We start from the raw sequence: 24,589 nt of genomic DNA, 5'->3' as shown, positions 1-24,589 counted from the left end.
CATGGCAACAAAGCCCGGATGCACTCCTCAGGGAAAGCCAGTCTGCCCACACAATCACATCTTGGGAGAAACTGAAACTCTTCCCAACTACACGACGCTCACACACGCCGTCTGGAGACTTCCAAAAAGTTTTATTTATCTGCTGTCAGGAAAAGTGGAATTCAGTGGATCATTAGCACAATTGTTTCCATCCATCTGCTTTGACCTGAACGGACTGGCTTCATTTTGGAGTCCAGCTTCCCAACACTCAAACACAATCCCTCTTCCTTTCTCTCAGCCCCTCACAAACGCTCTCACACCATTTTCACAGGCCACTCAGAACTGCTGCAGTCAGACCTGAGAAGTGAGTGTGACATCGTCGGGAAGGCAGACTTAATTCACCGTTCCGCCTCCATGTTTAGTTTTTTTTTTTTTACCCGGCAACAGTGGCAGAGCTGACGTTTCTATCCGCCACTTTCTGTTGGCTGGACTGGCATGAGGGAAGAGTCATGTGTGTGAACATGTGAAAGCATGAGCCGTGTGCATTTGCTCATGTGAAGGAGCTTCCAGTTGTTTTTCAAAGCTTTCATTTTTCCATTGATCCATGTTCTCACAAAGGTTTCAGTGGAGCTTCCATTCGTTGCATGACACCAAACCTAGAAAGGGATTAGTCTACCCACAGCGTGTTCATTTCTACGTTCTGTTTATAGCTGCACTGCTGTCTGCTGCTTCTGCATCTGGCTTCACACCACTCACACCTACTTATCAGTAGAGCTGCCACGATTAGTCGACTAATCGACGACTAATCAACTATTAAAATAGTCGACGACTAATTTAATAGTTGATCAGTCATTACTATATATTGTATGGAGTTAAGGTGTAGTTAAGTTGAACAAAGCTATGAGCGTTACTATAGTGTGAATGCTTACTGCTTGTATTTTTATTATTCATAAACTTTATAGTTTTTGAAATATTAAGCAAAATATGACCCATAGAAAATTAAAGCATAAATGCTCAAATTTCAAAATTGTAAGTAGATTAGCAAAAAGCCTTTATTTATATTTATGGGCTATGTTTTCATCTTTATAGTAATTGTCAGAAAATTTGGAGTTTAATAATACTTTAGCAACACGCTAACATTTTTGGCTAATTTGTTATCTACTGGGCTTTAATAGGCTAATTTTACTTCTATTTTAGCAGCATGCTAACTTTTTTTACTAATTTAGTTTACTGGGGAATTTTAGGCAGGTTTAACTAGTATTTAAGCAACAGGCTAGCTTTTTTTGGCTAATTTGGCATCTACTGAGGTTTTTTATGCTAATTTAGAGTTTAGCTTCTATATTAGCAAGAATGCTAACATTATAGGCTAATTTGTTATCTACTGGGGTTTTTTAGGATAATTTAGAATTTAGTTTCTATTTTAGGAACAAGCTAACCGTTCTTTAGTTTACAGAGGAATTTTACTCTATTTTGGAGTTTAGCTAATATTTAAGCAATTAACTAGCTTTTTTGGCTAATTTGACATGTCCTAAGGTTTTTTGGGCTAATTTGGAGTTTAGTTCATACTTAAGCAACACACCAAATATTTTAAATTGGCATGGATTACAGATTTTTAAGCAATTTTACTACAATTTTTTTGAGAAATTTAGGTCATCTTCAGTGCTCTTTCATAGTTCTTTAATGAAATTTCCAGTCTTTTAGCAAATTTAACATTTTGCAAATAGATTTTGCATTTTCAGTAAATCCCTGCAGCAATTAATGTCAATTGCATTTTCAGCAAAAAGCTTCAGCATCTTCAGCGACTACTTTCTAGTTTAAATAACTCATCTTCATTGTCTTTATTTTTAGCTAGTTTAAACCTAATGATGGTTTAGATGTGTGTTTTACATCCACTTTGTACATGACACGATTAGTCGACTAATCTGAAAAATAATTAGCTGGGATTAATCGACTATTAAAGTAATCGTTTGTGGCAGCATTACTTATCAAATTCCAATTTTTTCTTTTTATGCATTTGAAACTGCTCGTAAATTCAAGTCTCATATCAAACCTGTCATTTACACCCCTGGCCGTGACATTTGTGAAGTCAAAGTACAGGTTTTAAAAAGGCGTCCTGAATACTTGAGTACAATAGCCATTCTTATTTTCACCACCGCCAGCGGTCATTGCAGTGACTCCTCGTGTGTTTCTCACAAACAACTGGAACTGGCGAGCACAGTCATCATTTCCTGACCACAAACACAGACGCACGACTTAGAGAGCAATTTTACTGTCACAGCAGTCCTCATTACCCCTAAAATATGAGCCCCCCTGACCTCTCAGTCCCCAGGGGGCCTCTAATAAATCAGCATGCTCACAAGAATTCCTGCCACTGTTATCCTTGATATTATTTAATTAGCCCAGATGCTTGCTAAGCAGAAGCATTTTCTCATCAACAGTCATTAACTAGCGTTAACATTCAGGAGGTTAAAACTGCAAAACAAGTTGTGGATGCACACATAATGAGGAGCTGAGACTTCTGCAGTTCATGCTTAAAAATAAAAATAAGTAAATAAAAAGGAACAGATAATTCAGTCAATGAGCGTCACATTAACAGGCCTGCAGTAGAAGATTTATACTCAAAAAGAACAGATGACAAGCACTTGATCTAACCAACCGAGCAGCATGATCTCACTGTTAGCTTTGGAACTGGCCTTGACTCTAAAACTTGTTGAGATAAAGCTGAACTACACAAAGACCCACAATGTGAGGACGTGTGTGTCTGCATGTGGAATGTGTGTTCTTTCATTCCTAAACTTCTACACGGAGTTAAGAAATCAGAAAACCTGTACCCAAAGAAGAAAAGGAAACAACAAAGCAGATTCTTCTCAGGTCAAATGTGAACCGTTACCTTTTTTTGAATTTAAATCTGCCCCCTGGATACCTGAAATAAAAAAAGGAATGCAAAATAAAAACCATACATTAAGGCTTATTTAGAGAGTTCTGCACAAACAGCACTAGAAAGGCTGTGTGCAGATGTACCTCCTGTTATTCGTGTGCCTTCTCATGCACACAGGAGCCGTGTGTTTCTGTGCAGCACTGGAGGCGCTCGCAGAGAGCAGCACGTTTCTTCTGTTGCTTTTCTTTTGCCGGCTGACCTCAACCAACCCAACCTGGTTTGAGTGACATTTCAGTGGGGCTCTCACATGGACAACAGCTGTTTGTCTGCTGGCCAGATCTAACAACAGCTGCCTCCTTATTTCTGTCACAATACACAAGCAACCAGAAATCTCTGATCCTTATATTGCTCACATTTCACTGAATTCTTTTTTTTATTAAATTCCTCCAAAACAATATTTTTTATAAAAAAAAAAGGTTCCCAGTAGTGTTTTCATTATGATTATGAAGTTTTTAACTAAAATCCTACAATCTAAATGTCTTAAAAACACATTTTTCATGTTGATCTGAAGCCTCTGCTTCCAAAATCTCCGAGGGGGCGTGGCTTTTAGCAGCTCCGCCCCTGATCCCCCTGTCCGATTATGATAGCTCTGTGTCTCACTAGCATAAATCTTCACCACTGCTACATAAAAACATCCATCAATCTGGGTAATGTCCAGCCGTATGGTTCTGATCCGGATGTCAGCTGGACGAGGAAGTGAAGATCTTCATGGACAGAACTTCCTCCAAAATCCTGATTCTTTCTCCTTCCAGTTCACCAAAGACTCTTTTAGCTAATTCTCCAATGTTTATTGACTGTGATCAATACATTCAATCATTGGTTTCTCAGAGTTCTTGATAAAATAATCAAAGCTAACATCAAAATGCTCTTTCATTGATTTACAATCCTTTCCAACTGCGGTCAAATGAGCCGCCGTTCACATTTCCGTGGTCACATCAAGAAGCTCCGTGGAGTCTGGTGGAGATTTTCCAGCGTTCTCAGTCCTGCTACCGTAAGTATTGGATGAAACTCACACCAAAAATCCAGTGATGCTGATTTGACCACAGAAATGTGAACGGCGGCTCATTTGACTGCAGTCAATGTGAAGATACCATCTTCTCTTCTCCAGAACCTGAACTAGACACTAGGAACAGATGAGGGTTTAGTGCATGTGCAGCAGAGCTGTTGATGGAAAGAAGATCATTCATTCAAACAGAGTCTGTCCAAGACAGTTTGATTGATTTAAATGGAGAAATACTCAGAAATGTAAAAACTAAATGATTTCTGATTACATTTGTCCTCTTTCAGAAGAAAAATGCCAAAAAAATACATGTTAAAAACTCCCAAAACATGATTTTTATCAGAGGAGACTTTAAATATGGGAAATTAAAATATTTGGGATGAATTTTGTCCCACTAAACACTAAAACAGGTTACTTCTGGCATACTCATACAAGGTAAATTTAACACCATCAGCAAAACAAGAACTTTGCTCCATTTAACGGTGGATGGAAAACCAAAACAAAAAGAGTGTGTGCCACCACAGTTGTATGGATGTGAGAAACAGTGACATCAAATCCAGATTGATATGGGAAATGTGAGCTCTGATCAGGGAGAAACCAGACTACCAAAACAAAAGCACAGTAAGACTTTTAATGGGACTTCTATTATAGTAAAAATTGGTTTCAAACACTTCAGCAAGATACAAAAACAATGTGCTTATTTGATCAAGAAATTATATATACATTTTTCAACTTTAGCAGTCAAAGGAAGCTCAATCAATGACATTAATCTTTAGATAGTCTGAAAACCTGATGAAGGGACTTCATGAGTTAAATTTAGCAAAGTATCTTACAATGTTGTAGTGATAGCACTATCAAAAGGAATAAAGGAACACTTACTGGTCTCACAGTGAACCCCATCATAGCCTGGCTGGCATTTGCAGACGTACTCATTAAAGACATCACCTCGGCGAGAGTGTCCCGTCGCCTCACAGACCCCATCATTCTGACACGGGTTGGGGTTGCACGGCCCTTTAAGACATGAAAAGCAGCACGGCTCTAATAAGAGAATCCTTGAAACTATGTCAAAAAGGACCCAGTATCAGTCCCTCTAAATCTGCAAAAAAGAACAGCGTCTGCAGAACTTTTCCAAACAAACAAAACCCCAAACGAGATCATTTCTGCATATTTTTAATAGTTGGAATAATCACCTTCTATTTGAAAGTGTGCATTACCTGTCTCAGTCTCATTGCAAGTTTCTCCAGAAAAGCCATCAGGACAGATGCAGATGAAGGGAGCCCCCGTCCCAGTCACGCAGGTCCCCCCGTTGCTGCACATATTCACCTCACAGGGACCCCCTGCAGGAAAAGCAGAGGCGACGGTTAGATACGGCCTCTTACGTAAACAGACAGCTGCTGCAGCTGGGAGGTAAAAAAACAAATGTTGAATTCATCAAGATAAACAGCAGCAGCATGGGAAATGACTAATATAAGTTAATCCTGTCCCGTGTTTAGGTTGTGTCACTGTAAACACGTCGTGGGCAGGTCAGATAACCTCGGATATTTTCAGGGTCTAATTTCAAAAGAAAAGACAGTTGAATCTAGAAAAAATAAACTTATAACAACATTTCCTCAAGTTTTTTTTTTAAAGACCAAACTCAGTGTAACGGAACACTAATAATTTATTTTCCTTTTTTATAGATGCGATAAAGTTCATAGTGTTTGTAGTATTTATAGCTGTTCTGATTATTTTGTTATCAGACACGCGATTGTTTCATACCTGACATGTTTCAACGGAGATGTTCCGTCTTCAGAGTCGTCACCAGGTCTTTTTTTATAGTTCGCTAACCCTCAACCTTTTATAGTGCTGAATGACCTTTAGCGCTTAGACAACACGTGTCAAAGTCGAGGCCCGGGGGCCGGATCCGGCCCTCCAGATCATTTTATTTTATTGTTATTAATGACCCGATGCTATCTTGCACTTATTTCTAACTTGTATAATTTTAACAAAATATATTTTTATGGAGAGTAAAATATTGAAAGTTATTTCAGGTTTAAGTTGATTTATTCTGGAATAATATTCCTGCCTTTTTATTATTCATAATTATGTTAAAAAGTTACAGTTTTAAAGTTTCATAAATTGGCATTCTGCTAGGTTATTAAACTATTTTGAGGTTTAGCTAATATTTCAGCTACATGCTAGCTGTTTTAGCTAATTTAGGTTTTTTCTTTAATTGTTTAGGCTAATTTGGCAGTTAGCTAATATTTTAGCTGGTTATCAGCTTCAGCGTTTTCAGCTATCAGCTTCAGCTTTTTCACCTATCAATTTCAGCATCTTCAGCAGCCAAATTAAGCTTACAGCATTCACACTAGCATTATCTGCTACATATCTAGTTCATAATTATGTTAAAAAGTTCCGGTTTTAAAGTTTTAAAAATGTAGTTTAATAAATGTTTATCCTGTTCACCCCACGACCTAAGGTGTGTTCTGGATTTTGGCCCCTTGTGTGATTGAGTTTGACATTCCTGGTTTAGAGTCTGAACCGCTGAGTAAGCCAGTCGGTAAACACAACCAATGCTGGATCTTTCCTGCAGTCGGGAAGTGCTGTGTGGCCTAAACCCAACAATCTGGCTGCTCACTGGGCAGGAGGGAAATCAGGACAGCTAGAGCTGGATGTAAAATCAGGAACGGTGAAGCAAAGACATGGTTCAACAGAACTGATTTACTGCTTACAGTTTCTGCTTTCCAAAAACAAACGGTGCTCATAAAAACATTCCCTATATACAAACAAAGCAAAGTTTAAACCCACATACTTCACATTTTTTTTACTGATATAAAGACAGATGTGTAAAAGTGGCTTTGAAATTATACTTTGCACATTTTGGGACAATAAATGCATAAACTAATCATAGAGCAGTGAAAGACGGGGATGTGCTTTTCTAACCAAACATTTGTCATTTGGATAATTGTTGGAGATAAATTGAGGTTGGATCCCTCCTGAGAAGCTGGTGCTTTACACACAACCGTGTCTACCACAAGCAAACTAAAACCATAACTTAAGCTCTGGTTGGGTGACAGCATTGACACCCCACATACTCAAGGGAGAACTTCAATGTTCTTTAATTTTCCTACATAGAGACAAGTAAGGCTTACGTCCATCCTGGGAATTGTTGAAGAGCATATATATATATATATATATATATATATATATATATATATATATATATATATATATATATATATTGAGATATCAATTGCAAAACATTTTTGAAATGTATAAAAACTCAAAATTGTACAAGTCAAAAATGTTGAACTCTGATGGTGAATTGCCACATACTGTAAATATACTAATGTACGTACATTTTAAACAACTGCTTTGATTGGAAAGAAAATATACAGGAATTTCAGTTAATGTTTCAATAAAACTTTTGCAAATCTCTTCCTACGGCAGCCGAGCAGACTGACCTGATTGATCTGGAAGGTCTCAAACTGAGCAGTTTCCTGTGTTAGTCTGTAGAAGAGGTTTACGCTTGTTTGGGAACATGTGGAGCAAGGGTTTAAAACCCGACCAAAAAACAGATACCTTAGCTAGTTCTGAATAAAAATTTAGGATAAATTCAGACTGGAAAAGTTTGTTGGTCTGGAGTGAGTCCGCTTAGTTTGGTCCGGATTGCGTCATGAACCTTGCAAGTTGGTCTGTATTCAGACTGCCTTCGACCGGACGCACGTTTCTGTTTTGAACCAACGCTTGTAACAAAACCTTGTGACTAATGATCTCTTCAGTCATTGCCCAGGAATTATGAGGCAAAGCAAGGAGAGGAAGAATAATGGAAGTCCTCGTTGGGATAGTTCACTCATTCAAACTTAGAATTTACTGGAACATGTTGCAAGGAGGTTACTGAGGAGACAGTAGCTAAGAAGGTTTGCTGATAAGTGTTCACTTGGATGCATTCAGACTGAAAATGTTTTCCGGCTTATCAGGAAAATGAACTCTGGTTGACTTTAAAAGAACCAAATGTGTTTCAAATAGTAAAATGTGTAGGGATGGCAGCTGATGCTATGAGCAGGTATTCAATAAGAATGAAGAGTCTGTCCTCGCTGCCATCAACCAGTACCAACACCTATAGCCATCATGACCCAAAAAACAATTCTCTCCAACCAAGAGCCCAGACGGGTCTGCAGGGAACTGCAAATGATTAGCAGCAAAGGTTGGACCTGGTGAACATTTCAAATTTCCTCAAAACATCATTGAGACCAGCCTTGGAGCTGACATGGACATCTACTCTCCATCATGTTTAAGCAGTTCTTCTAGCTGGAGGTACCATGCTACATGAAGAGAGGATGGAGGAAACCAGTGTGAAGATGAAGGGGGAAATGTGCTAATCTAGTAAGGGAGTGTTAGAGACGGGCTAAAAGACAGGACTTTGCATGAGTCACACTGCAGGACCTATAACCTCCTAGGAATCACAAGCGTGTGGCTAGGTGGTATGTTGACACAACAGAGACTGTCATTTTACACGAACACAACCAGGTGCTTTATTGGAATATTTCCTGTTAAAATGTGCCACCTCCAAAAACACGTACAATGAGCAACAGCTGCAACATCAATGTTGGAGTTACACCGTAAGCGCTCACAAAACAGACACTGCAACAAGCGTTTACCCACACCACATCATATGGCCGTAGCTCCCACAGATGGGAGGAGATCACTGCTGCTGTGCTAAGCACATCCACAAAGATACGGTTCCAATCTACATGGCTGAAAAATGCAGGCGTTGTGAGTTGGTACAAACACCCCCAGGTCACAACCAAAAAGCCAGCAGTACAGCCTCAGGCTGCAGAGAAAGCCTCATGTTGGATGTGGACGAGAAGGTTCAAGGTTTTCTGACAGTCCAGGGACTGATCACATGGAAACTCAAAAACCCAAAACCCCCTGATCCCAGGTACTGACGGCATGTCGAGGAAAGCCCATCACCAGATGTATGACATAATCACGTCAGAGCTGATAAGTATAGCATTCCTTTAAACGTCTTGTGTCTGACTTCAACACAGAGAGTGACTGAAAAAGCTTCAGGCCACATCAGCCAGTCTCAACTGTGTTCCCTCTTTCAATTTTTATTCTTCAATCTAACCGTAAACCAAAAGCTGGTCTTCAAAGACTGAAAATAGGCTGACAAAAATAACTTCAATCACAAAGGTGGGTTTGGTTTGTTTTTACATTCAGGAGTTTTATTTTTAGTTGGTCAAATCTGATTCCCCCTTTAAATTCATAAGCAATCAAGATGGCACGGCCTAAATATGCATCTTTTTCAAAAGCGGAAAGAAGAAAAAAACAAGAGCACTGCTTTGCATGCATCCTGTTTGGCTGCTTATCCAGCAGTGAACTTCCTATAAGTGTGGAGTGTTATCAGAGCTGTCTCCGGTGCTGAGGCTCTCAAGTGCCTTTAACAACTCATGGGAGTCTGAGGCGACCAGCTCGCCCTCTACCTCCAATACATCCTTATCCAAACATTCCTGACTGTTTATTTTTGGGTAACCCCCCCCCTCAGTCAACCCCCTTCCTACACCAGAACACAACTACCACCAGGAGTAATAACAGTACGACAATAACGCATCCAAACTTTGGGATTTTCTGAATAAATATAAACTAGAAACAGATTTATGAATCTGCAAAAATCTAAAGAAAAATTTGATAGGAAACTGTTTACATTTTTGATTCTGTACATGTGGACATATTGTGGTGAACTGATGAAGAGGTAACTTTTTTGATAGCTTGTTTTTTTGTTTGTTGTTTTTGAGAAGAGGAAATTAAGGATGAGTCCTGCAAAAGAAGGGAGTAAAAAATCTTGAACTCCAGAAGAAAACTGGAAACCCAATGAATAAACTTGTAGGTATAAAACAAAAAGATCATTAAAGAAAAGAAATCCAACGTCTTTGCATTTAAATCTGTTTTGTTGGCAATATAAGTAAGGCCTTTAAAAAGTATTTTTTTATGAAAAATTCTGTTCCTGAGGTTAACAACAGTCACAAGACTATATTTTTGGTCTGTTCTGTTTTTCAGAGAAAACCACAGACTTGATGGTTTTATCGTCTGTTAAAACACCTGGCAGAAAAACAAACTTTCATTTCTCTTCTACAGTTTAGTTTCCAAAGAAATTCAACAGAATGTGCATTAATCACAAACAGTTTGTAAATAAAACAATATAAGAGCAATATTAAATATTTACAGCATAGCAGAGTTTTTGTTGAGACTCCATTACAGATTAGGACAAACTGGCAGGAATGTGGAGTTTTGTTTGGCAGGAACGCTCATATCCAGAGTTGGTGTTATGAGTCATGCTCCATGCCTTTCACATGACAGCTCAGCCAAGGCATGGAGCTCACTAACAGACCAGGACAACTCAGGAATCACAATGGAGTCAAATCATTATGTTTGAGTTTGAAAAAACAAAAGGTATATGTTTAGTAAAACATACTTGTATGAAGTATTTCAAAATATAGAGACACATATAAACACTCAAAATATCTTCTCACTGAGGTCTATTTGTAAAAGCGAAACACTAAAGACATCTTTAAACTTAAGATATTCCTGTACATGAAAATTCCTCAGAATGACCATATAAACAAAGAGCTTTGAGACATTAAATATATTAAAAAAGTGGGAAAATTAATATTTTTAAAAAAGGGAGAAAAGCAGAGGATGTTAGAATGTACTACTTTTTTTATTTCACTGTACCCCCTGCTGCAATAAAAGTCTCTCTCACGGGTTAAAAAACAGAACAGAGGTTTTCTCCTGTCAGTGTTCTATAAATCCTTCCTACCTACACCTACTGCACATGCGCAAAGAGAATATTTTTCAGTTTGGTGGACCGCCCATAAATCTGTTATCTCTTTAATGTTGTGGTTATTTTGCTGTCTTTCTTTTGCCGTTTTGTGACTTAATGTTACATTTCATTGTAGCTTAATGCAGCTGATGTAAAGCTACACATGTCAACTTAGCTCTGGACTATTAGGCTAGCTCAACACTTCACATCTGGGACTTGTAAATACTTTTCACGCCGCTGCATAACTCCACGGCAGATCTGTACAGACACACAGCCTCTCAGTCTGCGTTGTGAACATTTCAAAATCTGCACTCTTAGAACCGAACGGCGTGGCCGCGACACGAATATGACTGAAGCCTTGGCTGAGCGGTTCACTTCCAGCGTAAATTCATAATCCATGCCGCCCTTGCGGAAGCGAGACAGAAACGGCGCAGACAGAGAGGCTCTGTAGGCACAGATCTGATCTTCTGGTTTATGTCCATACTGCTCATTAATGACAGCCGCACATGATCTATTTGAACCTGTGAAACTGCAGCGACAGAGCTTGCTGTGTTTGCGCTAATGTTAGCTTAGCTTCCCTAGATGAAGATCATTCTTCAGCGTGATCATACTCAGTCACGTGTTTCCTCTTCAGGAGTTCATGCATCACCATAGTGCTGCCATGGATCACAAGTTCTGACTTGCAGATATTGCATTGAACAATTTTTCTTTTCTCTTTCTGTTGTTTCCCACACTTTCAAGCTCTGATGGCATGCTGTTACGGTATACCAGAACTTCCTGTGTCACCAGTGCTGACGGAATTAGCACCACTGCGCATGTGCGTCAAAGAGGAAACCATAGTTATGAGATAAAAACAAACAAAAACTAGCAGATTAGCTGTCAACCATTCTAATAATCGATGTAGCCACGACTAATCGAGGCCCTAGCTGTAATATTTATTTTCAAAAGGCTTTGGGGCAGTGAAGATTTGTGACAAAACTGTCCTTTTTATCAACAAACACGCATACAGATTGACCTTACTAAGCTAAAGATCATAAATATAAGTGACCATGGACCGAAGTTCAAGTGGTCCGTGTCAAATATGTTATTTGAAGTGATGAGGGGAGTCTGTGTCATCAGAGGATGTAATTGTGTGCTAACAATGTTCCAGCGCCTGAAACAAAAAATGTTTTGCCTCTGTTGTGTCCTGCACAAGCTATCATGGCAGAGTAGGAACTCTCGGTTCCATCAAGGTTATGTATACAATACAAGTATTGTTTAAAACTGTTCATCATTTCAAGTGCTCATTTAATCTAAATACTTGCTACTAAACTGCAATACAAAGTACACACGGTCTAAGAAGAGAAGAGCTGGAAGTTATCTAATCAAAGGATGAAACACGTTTGATAAAGTTGTCTTTTTTTCTTCTTAAATCAAGAGGACTCCACCTCCAGGTGAGCCTTGTGTGATCTGCAAATGCTGCTCCAGAACACAGCCATCTGCTGCTGCTCCGAAAGGCTAAAAATACCCACTGAAGTCACGGACTATCAAAAAGCGACGTGCTTTTATCTGAAACACTGTAACTGGCAGAGAGCTGGGAGCAACGCGCAGCAAGAACATACAGCACTAAATATGTTTCTCTGATAATGACCCATCTGATTGTTTTTCCACATGACTGCACAAACCAAAAGTGTGTCTTACTCTTTTGTCCAGTGCAACACGGTTTCTTCTTTGGCTCAGTATGTAAGACACTCAATTCAGCATGTAAAATATTCAACATAGCAGATTGGAAACTAGGACAAGAAACAGGATTTAAGCCCAAATTAGAAGACATTCCACATTGACATTAAACATTGATTAAGAAAGCTATTCACCATTCAGAAGACCCTCCAAAAGGAGTTTGGTGGGAAGATTAACAAAAAAAAAACATTAGTAATGGATATGGCAGCAGCCTGAAGGGAAGACTGAACACAGGCAGATGGTACAACACAAAACATTAGTAGATAGAACAAACCTCAGACCATGTGTGTGAATATATATAATGTCAATGTAAAATTCACCACCACCTCGACATAATTTTACCCAGTTTGTGTCTAACTAACCACAAACATGCCCAGTAAACCTCTTGCTAAGAGTAACTTTTAATATTGTTATTTACATCTTTTTGGTTGAAATTAAATGTTAAATACTCAAATCTGAAGTTCAGAATGGCTAACCTTGTGAATAAGTTATTTGTTTACAGAAGTAGGTGGCAGCTGATAGTAGTGGTGATGGTGGTGGTGGGGGGGGGGGTACATATAAACTATTCTGAATCGTTTTATGAATTTTAAATAATTGATGATTGAAAGGTGTATATGATTCGAACAAGGGGAACTAAACGTGACATTTCTGAAGAGCCCACAAACATGGCTGACCTTCCAGATCTCGTCATAAAACCGGCCTGACTTCAATTAAGTGACTGTTTGGAAGCATTTGGGCTTTCGTAGTGTCAAGGGTCAATTGGATGAAAATCATGCAGCGTGCAAGTTAAATCACACCAAAATTAAATATGAAGGAACACAACAAATGTGTGAAATCACGATGTGAGACTAGCTCTAGCTAGACTATTTTGTTTGACGTGAGTTACAGAGCATTTCGTTAAACCTGGTCTAGTGAGAAAACATAACATTATCCTATTGAAAGATGTTGAGTTCAGGGAACATTTTTACCTTTTGATGCTGTGAAAGAATTTTGATTTTCAAATGAAATATTTTTCATATCAGAATTTGTATGTTCTCAATAAAAGTCAAACGAGTAAACTGATCTTTTCTTTACTTAAAAATGCACTTTGGTGGAGTAAAGTAAGAAATATTTGTCTAGTGTCTTGTAGTAAAGAGAAACATTTCTTTAAAAAAATGCAGATCTGGGATGCATTGATAACTGTTCCATAATTAAATCATTTCGTAATCAAATATTTGCCTCCTAAATTGTAATCAAATTGAAACGTGAGATGCAGATTCCCACCGCTAGTAGTTGGGTGGCTCAGTTGCAGGACTGGTCTATAGGAATCTTGAGTTTGATTTCAATGAGGCGCAATGAGTTTAATCCAGTTTGGATCCTTCACGCTACTGCATAACTTTAGGCAGCAGGGTCTACAGGGTCTCCCGGTGCCTGTCCCCAGCCCGGATACAATACATGGTTGTGTCAGAAAGCGCATCCGGTGCAAAACAGAGAAAGCTGATTCGCTGTGGCGGACCCTGAAGAGTTACGACAAAAGATGAACATCTGTGTAGAGTTAGGATAGTCGGATACAACTACCACCTTTCAGGATTAGGGGTGTGCCAAAATATCGATATTGCGATATATCGCAATATTTAGTGCTGCGGTCGATTCTCGATGGGTTCTCACCAAGTATCGATATTATATTTTTATTTGAAGAGGCTGTACCGCTGAGCTGAGCGTCTGAGTCGTGCGGAGAAACTGTTAAGCAGATGGCGATGCACGCGCTCATTCGGGAGAAGCTCCGGTGAGATACAGGCTCTGTAGCACGTGTGCAAAGCATGCCTACCTGTCAGCATTTATCATCCACCTGTAGAAGAGGCAGCCGGTAAGAAGTGACTTTGTCTGAGCGCTAGAATGACCGCGATCGCTTATTTTCTGTTTGATCGGTGCGCTGTAGGAACTAGGCTCGGGCTTTTGGAGGTAGATAGCTGTCGCCACTTGAATTGTTTAATTTTTGTTCTGATCCTTACAACAATTCTTCACCAAGTAGTGTCACTGCTGATTATGTTTACTATTGTTAACATTGAATTTGACAGATAATTCCAATTCAGTTGTTGTCAATGCTTGTCAAAGACATAGTATTACTGATTTCAGCCATGTTGCACAAAAGTGTCTTTAATTTGTTGCATAAAATAAGAAAAGTTGTTTATTATAATTATGTTTGAGCTAAAAAAAATAAATGGGGATATATTTTCCCCAAAAATATGTTCTTCTATATAATGTTAGTTATTAGAGAGGATTTTTACCAATTATCGCAGTATCGCGATATTATCGATATCGTGAGCCATGTATCGCGTATCGTATCATGAATTACCCAGTGATTCCCAGCCCTAGTCAGGATCCTACAAAGCCAATAACTCTGGTGTCTCCATATGTGTTTTTGTAAGTCCATTGATTGATCTACGCACCTGCCTATTGAAAACACGATCCGAACTATGCACAAATTGGAGTTAAAATGAAATCAAAACAGTCAATTAAAACAAAATGTACAAAAATACAGTTGATTTTAAAAAAAAAGTCCAACGTGATCTACTGGCTATTGAAAGTCCCCCAAGACATTTTATATTTAAAAAAACATTCCCAGTATTGTTTTAACTATGAAGTTTTTAAAAATAAAATCCTACAACCTGAATGTCTTAAAAAAGCAGTTTTCCATGTTGACCTGAAGGCTCTGTTTCCAAAATCTCCTCTGAGGGGGCGTGGCTTTTGGAGCTCCGCTTCCTCCCGTAGTCCAAAACGTGCTTCATAGGTTAATTGATTCTAAAGTGTCAATTAAGTCAAAGTCCCACTACGATCATCTTTTGATCTATTTTTAAATAGCTCCCACCGGTCTTTTACTGTGACTGCACCATCTATTGACAAAATCATAAAATGTGTGTTGGTTTCTAAACCGTTTCTGGAGAGCAGCAGGAGTTCATCAGATATTTGCCTTTGAGGTTTGGGCGGGACTGTTGGCGCAGGATAATCCCGCCCCTACTTCCCGTCATCCATCTGTTTACACTTTTCTCCTACTAGCTTATAGACCCTCACACACAGAAGACGACAATAATGTAGAGTGCAACTACATTTAGTCAAAGAACCAGTTAAAAAGAGTGGATCGCATGTATGTCATGACGAAGTGATTTGCTTTCAGGTGGACAGGACACGGACAGAAAAGCATCCACTGACACAAGGGGTATAACGGATCACAAAACCTCACGGTTCGGATCATGTCACAGTTTTAGGGTCCAATGACAACTAACGGCAATTCATCTACAAAACCATGCTGAAGCCAACAACCGAAAGTTACAGAATCAAAGGTGGGCGGGGCTTTTATACTGGAGCTCAGACCATGATGACGTGAAACTTCTGGGACTTACACCAGTTGACCAATCACAAAATTCAACTGCATTACCTCGTTTTAACCTGTAGGGGCCACCACACAGGTGGGTTTTGACTATATTTTCATGAATTAAACACGTTTATTTTAATTAGTCAAAAATTTTGCAAAAATCAACCAATTAGGAGCTGGATTATATTGGAGCCAAATTAATTATTTTACAGTTAATCATTATTTTGTTTAAAGTAAATAAATTAGAAGTAAAGTTTTATATCTTGAAATTGTTATTTAAGAATATGCTGAAAAGATGTGTAATTTAAGTTAAAATCATCCATGCTAAGCTTCCAATTAAATAACGGCATGTCTCAGAGAGGATTTGTGTTTTTAGAATGAAGCCTGAGAGATTGGAAGAAACACAGTTTTTGACTGTGTGAGTTTTTGTAATTTTGAAAAAAAAAAAGATGGAACGAAGAACAAGTCTCACTCGCGTTTCAATAACAGTTGCTGAACAGGCTTCAGATAGTTTCACAGAAGAAGACAATAGTGCAGAGGGCAACTACGACTGCCTGTGCTCCAACACAAAAAAACAATTTCTGATTCTCTAAACTCAGCAGTTCACAGAGAAGTCAAGCATCCACCTGCTGAATGGACTGAATCAGGTTAAAGCTCCTGCTCTTGATGTCCTTACAAAAACCTTTTACCAGGCGGAGGAACGCATTTCCAGTCTTCTTCATCTCTTTATCAATGTAACAGATCTGTCATTAGTGGAAGATCGTTAGGGTGTTTAAGTTGGCAGATGAGTCTGGAAATATGACTAATCATTCATTGTGCCAGGATAACCACACCTTTTTAGGACAAGTTCTGGAAGACAAACATGTTGAGATGTGCTTTTCTTTTTGAGCTTTGCAAAATATCTATTTAATCTAATTTAGATGTAAACAAAAGCACTTTGATGGCAGTATTGAAAGACAAATGGATTTGAGGGATGGAAATGTTCATAAAAACAAGCATATACATGCTTATTTTTTTTAATGGTAAGATAATTCTTCTGACTTAGTAGATTTTAGACCAGATAATATCCCTTATTTTCAGAGTTTTGGTACTTAATTGTCTCAATAAGATATTAAGGCTTGTTACTAAGACTTTATTACCTTTTATGAGTAAAACCACACTTGAAACTAGAAACTCAATACTTACAACAGTAACATTATCTCCATGTGACATTTGTATGGCCAAGATCAATGCAGGAGTTTTGCCTTCATGCAAGAATTTCAAGTAAATTATCATGCATAGTGAGAAAGGAATAGTGCTAACAGTTTACTATTCTTTTCGAAGAATAGAAAAGTACTATCGTTTTTAGAATATTTGGCTGGTTACAAGAAACAGATCCCTATTGGTTAGTAGGGCTGGGTATCGATTATAATTTCCAGAAACGATTCAATTCGATTCACAAAAGCCAGAATCGATTTGATTCTGAGATTTTTTTTTTTTAATTTGGATTCTTCAATTCAATTTTAAATTGACACATATATACACATTTGTTTAGAAATACATTAATAATCTACTATATGTTTTGAATATATTTACATTAATCTGATCCAGTTCACATACTGTAAATGTATCAGTGAAATACTGAGATTGTTAATATCATCCAGAGTTACATGGATTCTCTAAAGGAGAAGTTCTAACTAAAATGTTCAGATCATTAACATTGGAAACATTGTTCTGTTTCTCCTGGAGGATGTTTCAGTTTGACCACTAGGTGGAGATCACGCTATAGCATTACAGCTTATTCCAGAAGAAGAAGAAAGTATGAGCAAAAAAACGATGTTTTAGACTACTTTAAAAAATATTTCCTTAAGAGTTTGTAAAATTCCTGTCTGTGAGTTTATAAAGATGTTCATTTAGTCAACAATGTATGTTTAGGTCGACCGAGCGTTAGCATTAGCTGTCCTATGGGAAATCCTGTTAAACGTTAGCATCAAGCTAGCGGACTTTAGCTTTTTGTGCTAAATCGATTTATATTTTTTATGAATCGATAGTTGATCTATTAAACTTAAATAACTTCAAATCAATTTTATTAATCCAGCCCTAGTGGTTAGCATAATGTCAAGATAACCGTGCCAGCAAAATCTTAAAGAATAATTTTAAACATTTTGAGAAAATGATTCTCATAAATTATATTTACATTAGTCAAAATGAGCTTGATATTCGTAATATATATATATATACTAATTTTAAGATATTTGTGGTTCCCATGAGGTTAGATATATTTACTTGTTTTGAAAAGTCTTCTTGTTCTGTTGGTAGATATTTTTTTTATATTTTAAACAATATTTACCTTTTTTTGGTAATTTTTTTCTTGTTTTTGAAAGCAGACTTTTTGCAGTGATACAGCCGATAATCCATAAAGTTATAGTGGTGTCCACATAATAAAGAGACTTTTGGAAAATCATTGGAACATGTTTGCGACTTCCTTCTTTTTAAGTGAATGAGCTGTAATGGAAGCAGTGGAGCTTTGGTCTCTTTTTGTCTAACTGGCCTAAATGTTTATAAGCAAACAAAGTCTGGCGCCAAAGGCATGAAGTTAGAGTAGAAAAGCGCGCTGCTTCTTAAAGGGGGTCACTGCATCAAAGTTCCCTCCAGCATCCATGCAGTAACCATTTGTTCTGACCCTCCGGGGTCAACAAACCTGAACATCAGCCCCGTCAGTCCTAACGGAAGCGCCCCTGACAGAGGCTTATTTCCCCACATTCGCGCTCAAAGGATTTTCCACGGCCGGTTGAACTTGTTCCTGACTACTTTTATGAGTTGAAACACGCTGGCAGCTCAAAAACAACACACTGGTGTTCAGTAACGTGAACCAATCACTGCACCGCTTCACAACAACTGAAAAAAGCTAATTAACTACAGATAGTTAGCTTAAAACAACTTACCGTTCACCCCGAAAGGCAGGCAGACTGCCAAAAGTTGCAGCAGCACGAGGACACGCGGCTTCTCCTCCATCGCTGGGTTTTTATCTGTTTTATCTGCTGTTAGTTGAAGGACGGCGTCACGGTGGGAGCTCGGCGGCGGTTTGGACGCTGTTGCTGCGGTAGTTTCCACACTGAACCCCCAGGCAGCAACCAGGCGCAGAGGAGCGAGCGCGTGCCCGCCCTCAGCCAATCAACGCGGGACATTTAAACGAGGCTCCGCCCCCTACACTCTACTGTAGGAAAAAAAACAGGGCAGTCAATTGGCTGTAGGAAGCCGTTGTGGTTGAGATGCTGCTCTGGTCCGATTGCAGTCTGAGCCTCACTTCAGTAGAAGAGAACTGCTGCTCAATTACTGACAGATTTAACTGGTGAAATCATTGTTTCCAGTTGGTTTTATTTAAAGGACGTCATAGATGTCTCCATAACAGCTTAAGGCAGTAATTCTCCCTCAGAGTTCACTAGAGTTTACTAGAATGTACTGTCCTTTTCAACTTTATTATGCGTTTTTAAACTTTATTCATAAAGTGCAAAAAATGCTATTTATGTCCCCTTGTTGTTTTAAATCAGGGGTGTGTGAACTTTTTGCAAAGAGGGAAAGATTTGGTGAGGTGAAATCATAGACTGGGTGAAATTACTCTAAATCCAATGAACTATTAGATTTTCTCTTCTATGTTTTCCCAATAGAATAATTTTCATGTCATAAATGTATTTAGATATTTTTTTTCTCTTTTGTTTTGCAATGGAATCATTTTTATCCCAGAAATGGATTTAAATCTTTTTTTCCCCAATAGTATAATTTTTGTGTCAGAAAAACATTTACATTTATTTTTATTTTTTTGCACTGGAAATATTTTCATGTCATAAATCATTTTTTGTGCAATGGAATAACTTTCATGTCAGAAATGCATTTAGGTATTTATGTATTTATTTCCAATGGAATGAGTTTATGTCAGAATTTCATTAAATGTTTTTTTCTCTTTTGTGCCAAAATTACTTTTAATTCGATATTTATAGACCAGAAATAAAATGAAAAAAAAAATCTGGAAAAAGAACAAAACCTTTATCTTCATTAAATCTCTGATCACATTAAATGTGACATAATCATCATTAAATGCTCACTGTACACATCTAAATGTAAACCATGTGAACAGGAAAAACAATATTACAAATAGTTTTCTCATTCAGAGATATAAATCCCTGTAGTTTGATCACAGAAAGACCACATTTGGCTTTGGACATGCAAGTTTTAAACTTTTGAGCATTATTAAAAACAGGAAGCTGTTTTAGGCAAAAGAAGCACAATTTCTATTTATGTTAGAGACTTCTTAACTTCAGTAATAGTTGACAAAACTTTAGTTTGATAAAAAAAATCAAGACACAATCTGTCATTTTACGAAGTTATGATAAAGTTGAATGTCTTTCTGAGATACTTGTGTCTTTATTAACCTAGATACATCTTTGTATCACAAGTTCATTTTTCTTTTCAATATACATGCATTGTCCAGCTGCATGACAGCCACTTCTCAAGACGACACGTGTGACGAGTCGGATGTTGAATGTGTGGGAGCCATTTTAGTTTAGGAAGTGGGTCGAGGTTGATTTATATGCTATCAGGAAGAGCAGAAATGTGAAAAAAATGAACTTCAATGCCAGTGAGTCAAATACCATTTCCAGAATTGTCAACCATTTTCCATTTCCAACCCTGTTTGCAGCCATGGTCTTGAGGATTCCTGTCCTATACATATTTTGTAATGATAAACTCAGAATGCTGGGTAAAAATAACCCAGTCACATGGCGGGGCGATTTGAACTCACCTAACCGTGATGTCACATTTGGTGTGGCTTGCTCAAACATTAAACCAAAAGACTTCTGCACTTTGATGATCTCTTTTCTATCCAATTTATTTTAGATATTCTATCTTTGTTATACTGTAGAAGTTGTTGATAACTTAAAAAAGGGCAAAAAGATTGTAATGAAGGAGTCACATCTGATAATGCCTATATAAATACAAGGTTTTCTTTCTTTTGGAAAAAAAAGTGGTGCATCACTGATATCTTAAGAGGGACGCTGACTGACTGAAGCTCATAAGGAGAAGCCTGTGATGGACTTCCAAAATCTGACAACACTTCTCCCCAAAAATGACTCATAAAGGTTTGAACATCTTGAGATAGAAAAATGAAACCACAGAAAAAGATCAGAATCTGTTTGATCTTAATCTTCAATCCAGACAACAACATTATTCAAACACTAAGATCTCATGAAATAAAGAGATGACAACAAATTTCTGAGTCTTTAACACATGAATCACTGTTTCCTGTAAAACACTAATCTAAATTTTGTCTCTTTCATGTCTGTCTCAGGATGAAAAAATCCCAAAGTACTGCAGATAAACTGATGGTGACTAGAGATTAGGCAAAAAGAAGGAAAAGTTTTTATATAATAAAAACAAATCTGTAATCATTTTTATCCTGTTAAATGTGGGTACCAGTGTTCATTCTGTTTACATTACTCATGGTTGTGGGTTTGTTAAATAGAAGTAGTTACAAAGAAAAAAAGCAAAATGCATTGTTCATATTTAATCAATGTGTGTGTGTACATTGTTGTCATTGTTTAAGTAAGAATTTGAAACAAGCCGATTGTTACTAATGACCAATGACCAATGTCCATTACTGCCTCAATTTGCACACTCCCTATTATTATATTCTGCACATCACAATTTGCACAATTTGTTTTTGTTTTTTATTGCATATTATTTCCTTATCTTTGATAAATATTGCTTTTTCTCTATATGTTAATATCTTCTGTATATGCCTAATGCTGCAACAGCCTAATTTCCCAGCCTGGGATGAATAAAGTGTTTCTATTCTATTCTATTCTATTCTATGAACTTTGTAGGCGGCTGGCGCCCTCCACTGGTTAGAAATGTCTCTTTTCAAAACCCACCAACTGGACAGAACAATTCGACAGTTTGTTACAGAACCACATACTCACACACACACTCAAATGCACACCAAGAGGTAATCTAGACACACTAATAAATCTATGAAGCATGTTTTTGGACTGAGGGAGGAAATCGTAGCACTCAGAGAAAACCCACACATGAACAAGGAGAACATGTAAAAGGTAAAATATTGAAAGTTATTTAAGGTTTAAATTGATTTATTCTGGAATAATATTCTTACCTTTTTATCATTAATATTTATGTTAAAAAGTTACGATTTTAAAGTTTTAAAAATTGCCATTCTGCAGCTTTTTGAACTATTTTGGTATTTACTCAAATTCTTTTAGGCTATTTTGGAATTTAGCTAATATTTCAGCTACATGCTAGCTGTTCAGGCTTTTTAAAAAGTATTTTACGCTGTTTTAGAGTTTAGCTATTTTTTTCAGCAACATGCTAGTTGTTTTGGCTAATTTAAGTTTTTTTTTGTTTTGTTTTTTTAGGCTAATTTGCCATTTAGCTAGTATTTTAGCTGGCAGTTTCAGCATTTTCAGCTATTAGCTTTAGCATTTTCATCCATCAGTGTTTTCAACTATCATCACTAGCATCTTCAGCGGCCAAATTCATCTTACAGCATTCACACTAGCATTATCACAGGTAATGCTATATATCTAGTTCATAATTATGTTAAAAAGTTACAGTTTTAAAGTTTTAAAAATGTAGTTTTAGAGTGTTCAATAAATGTTTATACAGTGTGTGAGTCATGACTCACGTTAACCAAACCAGTAAAGTCCCCTTTACCTCCTGTATACTGTTGGATAATAAAAAAAAAATCTAACATCACATCCCCCTCTTCTTCTTCTTCTTCTTCTTCTTCTTCTTCTTTCACTTTATTCCTTTCAGGGTCGCCACAGCATTACTGTTTCACATCAGTGATTTGTCAGAGTTTTTACGCCAGATGCCCTTCCTGACACAACCCTGTACTTGAGGGGCACAGGGACCCAGTTAGGCAGCAGGTCAAGGGTCTTGCCTAAGGACCCAATCTGGGTGGCGATCAGTGGACAACCCTGGGAATCGAACCCAGGGCTTCTGCGTGTCAGCCCTTCACCTAGCCCACTGAGGGGCCCAGCCACTCCTCCTCAAATAATTCAATCTGTAAAAATGCCCTATTTTACAAACCCACACTGAGCACACTTCCTGTGAGAGTTTTATGATTTATAGTCCCCCTATGACAATTTTTTATTTAAAAAAAAGACATGTTCCCAGTTCTAATTATGATCATGAAGTTTTTAACCAAAATCCCACGACCTAAATGTCTTAAAAATCTATTTTTCATGTTGATCTGAAGCTTCTTGAAATCTTCACCGCTGCTGCATAAAAACATCCATCAATCTGGGTAATGTCCAGCCGTATGGTTCTGATCCGGATGTCAGCTGGACGAGGAAGTGAAGATCTTCATGGACAGAACTTCCTCCAAAATCCTGATTCTTTCTCCTTCCAGTTCACCAAAGACTCTTTTAGCTAATTCTCCAATGTTTATTGACTGTGATCAATACATTCAATCATTGGTTTCTCAGAGTTCTTGATAAAATAATCAAAGCTAACATCAAAATGCTCTTTCATTGATTTACAATCCTTTCCAACTGCGGTCAAATGAGCCGCCGTTCACATTTCCGTGGTCACATCAAGAAGCTCCGTGGAGTCTGGTGGAGATTTTCCAGCGTTCTCAGTCCTGCTACCGTAAGTATTGGATGAAACTCACACCAAAAATCCAGTGATGCTGATTTGACCACAGAAATGTGAACGGCGGCTCATTTGACTGCAGTCAATGTGAAGATACCATCTTCTCTTCTCCAGAACCTGAACTAGACACTAGGAACAGATGAGGGTTTAGTGCATGTGCAGCAGAGCTGTTGATGGAAAGAAGATCATTCATTCAAACAGAGTCTGTCCAAGACAGTTTGGTTGATTTAAAAGGAGAAATACTCAGAAATGAAAAAACTAAATGATTTCTGATGACATTTGTTCTCTTTCAGAAGAGAAATGACGCACAGACATGTTAGAAACTCTAAAACAGGATTTTCATCAGAGAAGGACTTTAAGAGAGACTGAGGTATTCCCCCTTCAACCTAAGAGCTGAGAATTGTGAACTTAACTCTGTAATAGTCATGCTGTTTGGTTCTTGTCGTGTTCTGGTTGACTGGTCTTTCTGTCTCACCTAGTTCAGGTTCATCAGCTGTCTTCATTTCAGTAAGTATCCTCAATGTATTTGAGTGTTCTTCTTCTGTTGTTTTACCTTTTTGTTGTTCCGTTTTTCATGGGTTTGACATGGTTTATTTATCAAACTTTTAAGTTTTCACCATAACTCTTCTGTATTTTGGGTCATCCATTCACCAGTTTCAGATTATAAAGTCTCATTATCTTTGAGTCTCATTATAGATTTTTGATTTGTTTTAAGCATGAAAAATAGTTATAAAATGACAAATCAAAGATATGTCAAACAGCTGTCGGATATCAGGACATTAATTAGAAAATAAAGAAAATACAAAAACGATTTAAGTTGATGCCATCTTCCTGTAATGTAATTACTCAATCATAAACAGACTTTAATGCAGTAATGCATACAGTACACACACGTCACACTAGAATCATTGAGATTATCATTTAAAGTCGAGTAGTAGATTTGTATTTTGAAAGAGAAGCAGCAAACTCATAATCCCACCACTTTTGAACTATTACTTTTATATGATTTTTTTTTAAGTTGCAATAATCACTTCCTTAACAGCTCAAGTGAAGAATATTTATTGTAACAAATGTTGAGTGTATTGATTATCCTAAAAATATATATCCTAAATAAGTTCAGTAAACATTGACATGTATCACACTTCATGTAACAGA

The 24,589-nt window shown here is 37.6% G+C and overlaps 1 protein-coding gene across 5 annotated transcripts in view; it reads right to left on the bottom strand.

Annotated features, from left to right (window-relative positions):
- mfge8b (milk fat globule EGF and factor V/VIII domain containing b) overlaps positions 1-19,033 on the bottom strand; it is a 33,074-nt gene extending 14,041 nt beyond the window's left edge. Inside the window, exons 1-4 of one of the 5 annotated variants that reach the window (XM_024281087.2) lie at positions 18,715-19,033; positions 5,132-5,254; positions 4,797-4,928; positions 2,870-2,902 (exon numbers count right to left, since the gene is read on the bottom strand). In XM_024281087.2, coding sequence (XP_024136855.1) covers positions 2,870-2,902; positions 4,797-4,928; positions 5,132-5,254; positions 18,715-18,784 — 358 coding nt within the window. In that variant the 5' untranslated portion in view covers positions 18,785-19,033. The remainder of the gene's footprint in view (positions 1-2,869; positions 2,903-4,796; positions 4,929-5,131; positions 5,255-18,714) is intronic. The other 4 variants (XM_024281088.2, XM_024281092.2, XM_024281089.2 and 1 more) reach the window with 4 other exon arrangements.
- Between the last annotated feature and the right edge of the window lie 5,556 nt (positions 19,034-24,589).

Source organism: Oryzias melastigma, linkage group LG6, assembly GCF_002922805.2.
Source record: "Oryzias melastigma strain HK-1 linkage group LG6, ASM292280v2, whole genome shotgun sequence".
NCBI classification, from domain to species: domain Eukaryota; kingdom Metazoa; phylum Chordata; class Actinopteri; order Beloniformes; family Adrianichthyidae; genus Oryzias; species Oryzias melastigma.
The sequence above is the reverse complement of the archived record's forward strand: the minus strand, read 5'-3'. Positions and strand labels throughout refer to the sequence as shown.